Source organism: Pseudoliparis swirei, chromosome 13 (genome assembly GCF_029220125.1).
Source record: "Pseudoliparis swirei isolate HS2019 ecotype Mariana Trench chromosome 13, NWPU_hadal_v1, whole genome shotgun sequence".
In the NCBI taxonomy this organism is placed as follows: domain Eukaryota; kingdom Metazoa; phylum Chordata; class Actinopteri; order Perciformes; family Liparidae; genus Pseudoliparis; species Pseudoliparis swirei.
The window spans coordinates 2,101,046-2,113,059 of record NC_079400.1 but is presented as its reverse complement, the minus strand read 5'-3'; the positions used below and the strand labels follow the sequence as shown (position 1 = coordinate 2,113,059).

The window sequence follows — 12,014 nt, the reverse complement described above, 5'->3', positions numbered from 1 at the left end:
TGCTCCGCAGAGTGAAGCGACGCTCCTGTGGTCAGAGTGCAACAGAATAAAAAACCAGAAGTGTATTTCAAAATGAGAAGTCATCTCGGTGGTTGAACAACAGATACTGGAACAATCGGAAGAGAACGACAGGAACTCAGACAACAAAAGAGACGCATCTCTACAAGAAATTATTTTGGATTGTATTTTCCCAAAGCAGATTTAGAAAATCAGCTCCTCAGAACTCTTCATCATTTCGGAAACTTCTTTATACGAAATATGAACATTTGGAAATATCATGAATTTGGAAAAAAGAAGCAATGAATGATTAAGAGTATAAAAAGGTAATAAATAAAGTAAAAAGGTGTAAGCAAAACCACATCACCAAAGACAGTTGGATATCCTAAAAACTGGACTACTCCTTTTGTAGAGAGACATTTATTAGATATATTACACGGCATATATAAAAAAGAGCGACTCCTGCACACATCGAGGTGTTCATGTGGAAGATGACATTTCCTCATTGGGCTCTGAAAGAGGACACAAGGTCAAGTTGAGTGTCACGTTTACCTTCTTTGTGACTGGAGTGAGACTCCCTTCAGCGAGGCTCTCATGAGTGTGTATGTGTGTGTGTATATTGCGTGTGTGTGTGTGTTTATGGTTTGCCGCGTCTTACCGGTCCAGGTTCGGTAAACAGGAAGCTTGAGTGCGGCGTGCGTGATCTCCACGCAGACTCTCAGCCGCGCTCGCTCCTCTTCTCTGGGACCCTTCCTCAAGTTGACTCTGTTGATGTGCAGAGCTCCGGGGTCTTCCTCTCTTTCTTGGTCGCTGTCCTCATCCTCTTCTGACTTTGTCTCCTCGTCTCTCTCGATGTCGTTATTCTCTCCGTCCACTTTGTCATCGATGTATTCTATTCCTTCGGCGTCGGGGTCCGTGACGGCGGCTTTAGTTTCTGAAAAGCAGCAGCAGCAAGAAATGAAACAAGATATAAAACTTTCTTTGCATTTGACGTCAAAGACAAATATGAAAACTGCACCTGGCGGCCAGTTTGCACGATGTAATATGAATTATGCCGTCTTCATAACTTATGCAACTACTTCTTATGTCCTTATAATTTCATAAAGGGGTATTGCAGAGATTTAGCGTTGCACTTCAATATACATTGAGACAGAACTGCCATTATTTAACCCTCCTGTGACCTTCAAATGTTCTAACATCTTTCACCCCTGGGCCAATTTGACCAAAGCAATTAAAACCTCCAGAAAATTATTTTAATTCATATTTTTTCCCAAGTTTAAGTGTGAGGTTCTTTATGTTTGTTTGTTGACTACCTAAATAACCTTTTAAATAAATAAAAAAAGTTGATATTTCTTATATGTTTTACACAGTGAAAAACATCCTGGGGTCAAATTGTACAGGACAGTGAAAACATATCATGTGAATTTTATGTTTTTCCAAGTTGTCCCCAATAAATTAGGAAAAGTCATGAAATATGAATAAAAAAAAGATGTCAAACATTGAATGGGGTCAAATTGACCCTAAAGGTCACAGGAGGGTTAAAGAAGACAGATGTGAACACGTACTTATTGCATGTCCATTCTTCCGTCTCTGCAGCGGTTTGTTGGTCGGACTCGGCACGCTTGTGGACCTCTCCAGGGCGCACACACTTCTCAGCTCCCTCTGTCCGTCATCTCCTATCTCCTCGGTCTCGTTGGAAACCAACGACGAAAGAGTGGGTCCTCCCGCCGCCCAGAGTAATTTGACCTTCGGGTGACCTCCCTTCAAAAGGAGGGAGAACACGCCGACCCCTTCGCTGCTCCAACAGACCGAGATCGATGGAGGAATGGAGGGAGCGACTAAACAAAAACAAAAAAGAAAAGGAATACAAGCCGATGTGTTTCCATACATTTAGATATTGTAGGAATATATGGTGAAGATAACATTCCAAAGCTGTTGTGTGTATCGTGATTCATACCAATGTCAACACTTCTCCACTGTTTCTCGATGGGCTCCTGGAGGGAACAGTGCTCCACTCGACACATAACCCCTCCTCCTCGCTCCTTCTTGTCCTGACTGGTTGCCTTTCTCTTCAGCGTGGCGGTTGCCCTGTAGAGTCTGGGATGAGTCTGGACCGGGCCCCACATCTCTCCTCCCGCCATCACCTCCTCCTCTCTGTCGTCTCGCTCCCCCTCTCGGAGCTTCAGCCAGGTGACCGTGATGTTCGGAGGGTAGAAATCTGTCATCTCACATCCAAGGGACAGAGTCTGCCCCGGTGCAGAACTGAAGCCGACGATTTCGGACACGCACGGCCTTCTGATGAACCCTATTTGGGATCATGTGGAAATTTAAGCGTTATTTCTTTAAATTGCATGCTTTTTTCTTTTACATCCTTATTCTTACCTCTGGTCTCGCGGGTGACCGGCTGCTTCAGGGCGATGTGGTGGACACTGACCCACACTTTAGTGCCTCCCTTTTCCAGGACGCTTCGGGGCAGTTTACACTGGCTGAAGGCTGAAAAGAAGCCTTCGGAATCGGGCCGAGGGGAGGAGGAGGCCTGGGAGGCCACGGGGCTCAGCTCACTCCCTTGGCAGAACCAGCGGAAGGTAATGACATCCGGATGGAAATGTGACGCTCGGACAGTCATGCTGATGACATCTGGAAGACAGACATCGGACGTACGCCTCCTGTCATGATCAATAGTTTACTTAACCTACTGAACTACAGCTGGACAATGAACTCATTGCCTTACCACGGTCACTTGGAATCTCTGCCAGCTGGATTTCTGATACTTCTGGAGCAGCTAAAAGAGATTTAAAAGATTTACAAAAAATGTCTATTTCAAACATTGTGTAAATCGTGGAAGTGAAAATCTTTTCTTACACAGGATTGTGAACTTCTCGGACACCCTCTCCACCACGAACTTATCTTTGCCCATGTAGGACACCTGGCACTTAAACACAGCCGCCTTGTGATTGGAAATCCGGGGGATGAAGGTGAGCGAGGTGATCAGCTGTTGAACGCCACTTCCGGAGGAGTGCAGCGGGCCCTGCGTGTGCAGCTTGTAGTAACCCATCTCGCCTCTAGTGGGCAGCAGAGGGCCTTTCTCTGACGCTGGGGAGGTGAGCGTTAGGCCGTAGGGCAGATGGATGGTGGTTAGGGGGTTATAGAGGCAGTTAAAGTTAGCTTTGGAGGTTCCTATGAGTGTCAGGTTGTACATTGTTAGCGGAATTAAGTGTAAATGAGAAAACATGGTATGTTTTAGGGGTAGTTGCAATTCAAATACAATACATTTGCTTACTATTGGCATAATTCACTTTAATCTATTATTTCGATATCAATACAAACATTTCATTTTCAGTTTCATCTATTCATTAACTCATTAGCATCCTGTTTCCCCCCTTTCTATTTCCCCATAAGTGGCTTCAAACGAACAGTTGGACAGCAGCCAGTTAGCTTAGCTTAGCATAAAGATTGGGAACAGGGGAAAACGACAAGCCTTACTGTTTATATCTTTGTTTCATCTGCACAGAAACTGGGTCAAACTACTCATATGCTTGCTGTTTGACAATCCTGTAGACAGACTCCATTAAGACGCCACGTCAGGCCAAAATATACTTTGGCACATTAAACCTCAACGTGTTGTTTTCCTGCTTTGGTGTGCCACTGATTAAACACATATATTAAAACATATTCATCTGTGAGCTCTTGATTTAGCTGCTAGTAGAAGATTAATATTCATTAAACAGACATGTGAGTGGCGTATCGATCTTTTCGTCTAACTCTTGGAAAGACGGCGAGAAGACACATTCCCAACATTTTGAAACAGTTTCTTCACGGTTGGAAACATTCGTTTATCTTCAGTGATCATCACACTTTGTGATCCCCGCTAGAATTCATAACTAAAGTTCTGGGACAGACGACCTGGGTCAGTTTTCACAAACTCATGCTGTGCCGCCACACTTTGTCGGACAGGGTCAAAGGGTCAGAGAAGTTCTCCCCAGCAGCGACTGGTTATGTGGATGAGCCAAGCTCTCCTACCTGTGAGTGAAGTGTCAGAGATCGGGGTGTCGTTGAGGAACCTCGATGCTCACTGTCACTCTGCCCTTTTGACCTACAACCACGTGTGGCGGGAGGATGATTCCGGACACATTCAAAGACTTCAGTTTCTCTGAGTGAGAGGAGGAGAAAGAACGGAGATAAACGAGTCAGCGACAGAAAAGGGAAGAGGAGGCGGCCTGAGGGAGCAGCTGCTATGCAATAATTACAAGGTTGGCTGTCAATATTTCAGACAGCATTTCATTCCAGGAAATGCATTCCTCACAACCAGCTGGAGTGACTGCTCCTGAAACCCATTGTGTCTCGGTGGTTAGTTCAGTGTAATTAAGATGGTAATTGATGATGACTTGACACCTTATTAAAAGACAGCTTTGGTTCTGAAGACAATGCATTTGTCCTTTTTGTAGGAAGTTTGAGTGGTCATACAACAATTATGTTTGCCCAAATTATGTTTCTTTTCATTTTCTCACTTTCACTTAACACTTAATTCAAATATATCTTTCCTCTCTGGGACAAAAAGCCTTAAAAATAAAACAGGAACATCTCGGTGGATACTGTGGCATAACTCGTGCTGAGGGTCACAGTAGCTTGGACCACTGCCCGCTGGACTCACCGTCCCTTCTTCTCCAAGAAAAGCCAAAGCAGAGCAGGAAGACCAGCACAATAGAAATACACATCATAGCAACAGATGCTTTGGCTGATTTCGTCAACACTGGAGTCTCATCTGAGAGGGAAGAGAGTGAGTATAATGTAAATAGGTCCAGTGTACAGCAACAAAAACAGGACAAACGAGTTCCTAAAGAGCAGCACAACTATTGTTATTGTTGCAAGGCAGCCAGATTTTTTTATTCTTGGCTCTGGTTTCTGATTTCAGGGAAATCCACATCAAACTTTCATCAAAGTAAAAAAATATTGAAAATACAAAAACATTTGCATGTCTAAAAACTCTCAGTATTGTCTGGTCAAACATATACCTTGGGGATCCAGTTTCTCGAGGTACCCTGAGCCACTGACTGGGTGCACGACCCCAGGTTGGTTTACTGCACACTCCACCTTCCCACCTTGCTCCCTCTGCTCAGGGCTCAGCGTATAATAGTGTCTGGTCCTGTAGGTCCCATCTGGGTTCTGCTCAGTGGCGGGGGGCTCAGGGAGGACTGTGCTGTTTTGAAGCCAGGACACAGATACTTCTTCCGGGTAGAAACTCTCCACGTCACAGTAAAGAGTGAGAGGGGCGTTCTCCGAGGGCGAAGGCATCGCAGAAAGTCTGATAGAAGGAGTGACTGAGGACAATGAAAGAACAGACCGTGATAAATTGACTTTATCAGGATTAATCCAATCTAAACATATCCACACCCTTCTACGTGATGCAAAAATGTGATGAGTGATCGTGTTTAAAGGCATGCAACGTCTTTGTGTAACTCACATGTGATGTTGAGTTGGAAAAGCAGGTTTTGATTGCTGCCTTTGTGGGACACTTTGCACCCGAAGGTCACATTCTGGTCCTCGCGGGAAGGGTAGAAGGTCAGGTTGCCCACAGCCATGTAGTACCCATCAGAGGTCTGCTCACCTTCTACATCGTAGGGAGGTTGAATTACCTGCCCATCTCGGGTCCAGGAGAAAACGACAGGAGGAGGGTAGAAACCATCTGCATGGCATCTAAGCTGGCTCTCTGTTTCCAACACCACCCACTGCTGGGGGATTGACAAAGTGGGGGAAGCTAAAAGACGAGACAGGAGAAAGACATGATGAACTAGAATGGGCACTCGGTAGAGCGCATATCTTCGCATATCACAAGATTGGGCATTGAATTATGAACATTTTGGCATTAGTTGCATGTCAATTGGATATAAATTGACCGCGCTATGGTAAAAAGAAGATGTTGACCTTTTCATGACCTTGACCTTTGACCCGATCGATCCCAACATCTAATCAAATGGTCCCCGGATAATAACCAATCATCCCATCAAATATCATGAGATTCAAGAATAGTTTGACCTTTTCATGACCTTGACCTTTGACCCGATCGATCCCAAAATCTAAACAAATGGTCCCCGGATAATAACCCACCAAATGTCATACGATTCGGTTTAATACTATTTGAGTTATGCGAGTAACACGAATACAAATAAACAAATAAATAAATACACGGCGATCAAAACATAACCTTCCACATTTTCAATGCGAAGGTAATAAAAGTTGATTTAAAAAAAACACTTGCTTTCATGTTCAAATGTGAAACTAAATGTGCAAATCGAACCTCAACCGCTGATTCAAGACATACCGAGGACACTAAATGTAATGTTGCTGGAGTGCAGCCGTGTGGAGTTGTAGCCGACGGTGCATTCATAGACCCCCTGCAGGTCCAGAGTGGCTCTGAGGACAGTCAGTGAAAAGACTCCGTTGACCAAATCGCTGCCGGCCCAACTGAAGCCTTCCTTTATTTGCGTCTCTGCTTCTCCGAAGGAGGCGATGTCGGAGCCATTACTTATCCAGCGGACTTTAAGGAGAGACCCGTTTACAGACAGAGGGAGCGTCACATTGCAGGGGAGGGTTGCATTCGTATTTGGGCTGGCCTGAATTTCCCTTGGAGACGCTGTAAGCAGAGAAAGAGAGTTTAGAGGGAGGGAAATAAAAAGATAATTGATAGGTGTGGGGGTGGGGTTTACTTTTTTTCTTCTTTTTCCTATTGGTGAAATGTGCTTATTATATTTAGTTCATGATCGACAACTGCAGTTTTAATCTTAAATGATGTTATTAACAGTCTCTGAAGACATTTTATGACCTCAGTCAAGACAACATATCACACTATAACAGCTTATACATTGGGTAACTATTTCAAAGCCGTCTTTCAAAAAGGCAAAATGACACAACAATCCTCTTGGAAATTATCATTTAAATCCATGGGAAATAAAAACACCTCGATTTGTTTTGAAGAGTTTTGCTTCCACAGTCTTATTCGGTCTGCTGGGACCAGTAACTACTGGGAGTAACACTTGGATAGATATGTGTTAATACCATTAATGAGTCCTTTAACTCACTCTAAAGCATGTATCTGCTTCTGCTTACACTAAAGAATGTTAAACAGACAACAACAAATCCAGTGCTTTCTCACAAAAGATGTAAACTCAGGACCACGTTGTAATGGAATTAACATTATGCCTGAGATTATTTATTCAATTTCTGACTATCTGCTGTTAAAAAAATATGTGAACAAAACATATATATCTCAGGCTGAGCAAAAACTAACCTTTATATCAAGTTTGTTTTTTAACATGTAAATAAGCTGTGATTGGGTACTTTTCCGTCAGTGGTTTGAGATTCCTTAAACTTTCCGCTTCACATTCTTTCTTTTCATCCCTTACCGTAAATCAGTAAACTCATTATACCTCCTTTGAATCAGAGTAAATACAAAGCCTTTGAGTTCCGTCTGTCAACCAATCAGCTTAATTAGTAACTAGCATAATAAATACTTGTGGGCAGGTATTGAGTCTAGCAATGAAAAAGCAGTTTTCATTGTGAAGTGTTTATGGCGCACCTTTTGTGAAGTGTCACAGATGGCCGACTACAGCCGGTTGACAGGAGAGACGAGAATGACAATTTAATTCAGACGTGACCAATGCCAAGGTGTTCAGTGTCGATAACAAAGAGTCTTGACCATCTCCCGGAAAACATCAAGCTATTCCACCAAAAGAGCAACACTGGTTCACCCTGTGGTCCGAATGCATCAACAGCTAGTCTCTTAAAGTGATTCATCAAAACATTTAGGTCAAATCAGAGCACTTGAGTCTATATTATGTCAATTTGGAAGAAATACTGAATGGCAGTCAATGATAATATAGCTGGTTGTAACCATGGTAACGATCATATCTCAAATCACTTAGACATGATAACACAGGGTCCACAGAGAAGTGTGCCAACTTGCATGTAAACAATGATTTCACTTCTCAATAATTACTTAGCTTTTGCAATATTTCAGTGCATGTGAGTTTTTAGACTGTGGGGCTGGACAACATAACTCTCTCACTGTGATGGCACTGACACCACACCAATGAAAGGCATTGATGTGGTTGTCTTGTAAATCCAAAAGCACAACACAGTCCTGTTTACTTTACACAGTGGCATGCTGCCCAGACCTTACACCGGATACATAACACTCAGATACTTGCACTAGTTCACCATGAGTCAAAACAAAGGTCAAGTATACGTTGACATTGACAGGTCTGAATATGAGGGACATCTGTACTTTTACACTTACGTTTACTCAACCACTAAGATCTACACAAACTCCTGCTTCACCCACTTCGGTTACAATCCTTTCAATGCAGAGTCCATCTGAAACAGCTCAGTATCTATATTTCTAGTTTCACCTGGTCAATTCGGTGAAGAAACAACAATGCAGCCTTTGTCGCCGGCCTGTGAGTGTAATGACACGCTACTCACCATGCTTTATGAGAGTCAGAAGGACGACATAGACGAGGACTTTACACCGCATGGCCAGGCTTGTCTTGAGACCAAGTTCTTATCATCTGGCCCTTTTGTTGTCTTATATAGACCTATGAGGTGTCAGGGGGCGGGCTCGTCCTGCTCGATGGGAAATAAGAAATATTGTCCCAGGGCCTGAGTGAAAGGAGGCCCTTGATATGTGTGTGTCCTCTTAAATAAGCGATCCCTGGAGGTCTGACGGAGCCAGGAGGAGGAGGGAGATGTGCAGGGACACACAAGTGGGCAAATAGGTCGCTTAAAATTCAGACGGGCCTCCGGCCGAGATGTCGGGCCTACTTTACATTGGCGCAGTGTTGCCATGAACAAACGGAGAGGGTGATCCCACTGAGCTTCTGTGGGCAAACACTCAGGCAAGACTAAAACTCCACGCTATCTGTGGAAAAGTTAGTGTGCTGTTGAATTTGGGGGGAAAAAAGTATTAAAAAAAGGATAATGTCTCTTTTCTCCCCCTCTACAGGTCGTCTGTCTTTGTAGTCAGCTCCTGCTATGATCCCTCCCTTTGATTAAGGTAACTTTTTATCTACAAGTGTTTATTTCCTCCTCTGAATGTTCATTGACTTGAATTGCTCTTTAAATTGTTTGACTTTGCATTTTAATTGGTCTGAAGAGACGCGGTATCGGTGTTCCTTTCTCTTGTTCCCTCTGCTTTACTGCCGTGGGTAGAAAACAAAGGTGTGATTTCTAGGTGTTTGAAAGAGGTGATTGACGTGTTCCCTTTCCCTGATTGTGTGTGTGGTTCTTTGTGCACTGATTAATCATGTGCTTTCTCTTCTTTCTTTTTCTGACACTCTCATTCCTTTCATCAGCTTGAAAGATTGAGTGCACTTCAAGAGGGTTACAGGAGAGGAGGGCAATGAGGGTTTGACTGAGGACACATGATGGAAGGAGTGAAATATATAGCTGTGCCGATTTGTTCATGATCGTCTCGCTTTAAATCAACATGTGTAATCACGCATCTATTCATGTTTTTCTTTGAGTTAATGTAAACCATGCAGTTATTTATCTGCCTTAAAAAGCTGCTGGATTTTGTGTTTGATAGTCAGAAATATGTATATGATTTGAATAATTGTGATTAGATAAGAATGTTCTGGACATTTTGCAGTGTACACACAGTGAAGTCCTTGACATGAAAGCATTGAAGTATTTTGTTTGTTTGAAAGACTGGCATTTAGTCTGAAAGACTGATTAGTCCTTTTTTATGTATATCGTGTTGGTTTGGTGGCCAACATGAGTGATCTGATCACTCATGGAACTGATCACACTCAGACCGAAGGACTTCTTAATGAGGGGCGTGGTAACATGCTCAGCATCTCACATGGAGGTATACTGACGAAACAAACAGGTCAATGAGAAAAAGCCAAGTGAGAATGAATATATTATTTCTCCCTTGGCTAGTTAGAAAGCTAACTCACTTTACCAAGTCAAATTCCTTGTCTGTGCAAACTTACTTGGCCAATAAAACTGATTCTGATTCTGATTCTGATAACTTAGCTTATTCTCACCATGTTTCCGAGGTAACGTTACACGGTCGGGTCGCCGCTCGTCACCACTCAAAGGAGAATGTCGCTCTGATAACCGACGCCCAGGCGATTGTAAGCGACGTGGGTGTATGAGCAGGAATTAAACGGGGGAATTCAATTAAAATGGACAAGCAATAGTCGGGCTGTATTGTCTTCTATTCCCGAAGCAAAGCGATGCAAAACAACCGGAAAGCTGCACTTGGAACAAAAGTCTAGAGACGGCTTTTGGTTTTGTAAGGTATTCTGAAACTGGGGCACTACGCAGATGGTGGAGAAACAGGCTTCCGGACACGCATGGATTAAGTTATCAACATTTAATGGCAAGAAAAGTGAATCAAACATTCAACGCGCTCTCCCTCGTGTCCAGGCTGCAGGCTCCCAGCTCCACCTGGGAGCTCACAACCTCCTCCGTCGAGCTCACCTGAAAAAGAGGACGTTCCCTACAAAAACACGCCGTCTTATACTCTTCCTGTTTGCGGTCAAACCTCACTTCCGGTATTTTCACAATAAGAGTCCGGTCAATTAAAGTCACCTTCACAATAAAAGTCTCTTGTCATTGTAAGTCACGTCACGGATTTCAACCGGCTTCGTCAATCTATAATACTAACAGTCACTCTCATGCAATACATTAATTCTTGCCATTTACATTTGCATAGAGTAAACATTACCCCTATGCTTCAAAATACATTAATAACAATATTCTCCTTAATATTGTCTATTATAACATCTTTCTATATGTATTAATTTAAACCATAAGACCTCTGCAGATGTTATCAAAATAAACTATTACAACTTAACAATCCCTCCTTTTATACTTATCCAATAGTATAAACAACCCAGTAATAGCCCTTTTATTTTGACCCTCTATGTAAACAAACATTGTACAACATTTTAATAAGCACTCATTATCATTCAGCATCCCTGTGGAAGAACATCACTCCCTCCTTGCATCCCTGCTTCTCAAGGAAACTAAATAACACTAAGTGTCAGTGTGACTGTATTCATCACACAGGTGAAAATTCTTGCTGTCCTGATGGTTCCGGTTGATGTAACGTGTGCACTGTCTAAGTGTCTCTGTGCAGGTGTCTGTGCATCCCTATGACTCCAGTCCCTCCGCATACATGCTCTGCAACTCCAGTTCCTCAGTTCCTCCAAGCAGATTGTCAATGATGGTTGTGATCGTCCCACTCAGCTGAGGGAGAATGAACTACTGCGTCCACAGACTGCAAGCAGTTAACTGTCTACCAGCAATTCACACTCACTAAATCTCAGCTGAGGACTTCTCAAGGATCTCGGCCTTCATGCAGCTACCTGCATGCAGTGGTTCTCTGGTCGAAAAAGCCTTGTCTCTGGAACCTGTCTCATACATCCCGGGCGTCCCAGCCCCTGGGGAGATATTTATTCCTCATGGTTTTCACTGGCTGCGCCATCCGTCCGTCGGTGGATTCGCATATCCACATGATGTCATCCGTCCCTCTTCAACGTTCTGTCCTCTGCTCCGAATGGCATCGCAGGGCTCCTCAGGATGGCTCCGTCTGCTCCTCAGTCTCTCTGAGCCAGGTGATGATGGTGTCCGATGCTCCTGTGGGCAGCTCCTCATGGCAGGTCCTCACAGCAGGCAGCCAGCACACGATGGAGGTCGATGCTGGAGCGTCAGGTGTAGCTGTTGAAGAGAATGAGAAAACACAACACAACGGCCACTAGGCCGGCTCTATACAGAATGTGACACTTGACTATGAAAAATTGTCTATATCATAATTTCTATATTTAATAAGTATCTAATACTTTCTAGGCTTGAATTCGCAATTTTTAACTGAGTCGGAGGAGCAGCTTCTCACCCCGTGTGGGAGGAATCATCTATTAAATGCGCATCTGTCGTCCAACAGAGTCTCAATTACTTATCCAATCCAATCTAACTTTATTTATCTTTACTGGTTATGATAAATGTAATTGATC

General features: G+C 43.4%; 1 protein-coding gene across 1 annotated transcript; it reads right to left on the bottom strand.

Moving 5' to 3' along the window:
* Positions 1–423: 423 nt before the first annotated feature.
* Positions 424–8,527, bottom strand: si:ch211-180a12.2 (uncharacterized). Its single transcript, XM_056429338.1, is given in 14 exon segments — positions 424–509; positions 656–931; positions 1,563–1,835; positions 1,955–2,302; positions 2,380–2,634; positions 2,729–2,779; positions 2,860–3,090; positions 4,018–4,058; positions 4,060–4,147; positions 4,649–4,759; positions 5,010–5,315; positions 5,459–5,752; positions 6,317–6,628; positions 8,476–8,527. Coding segments are annotated over 14 exon segments (2,670 nt in total). The 3' UTR covers positions 424–477.
* Between the last annotated feature and the right edge of the window lie 3,487 nt (positions 8,528–12,014).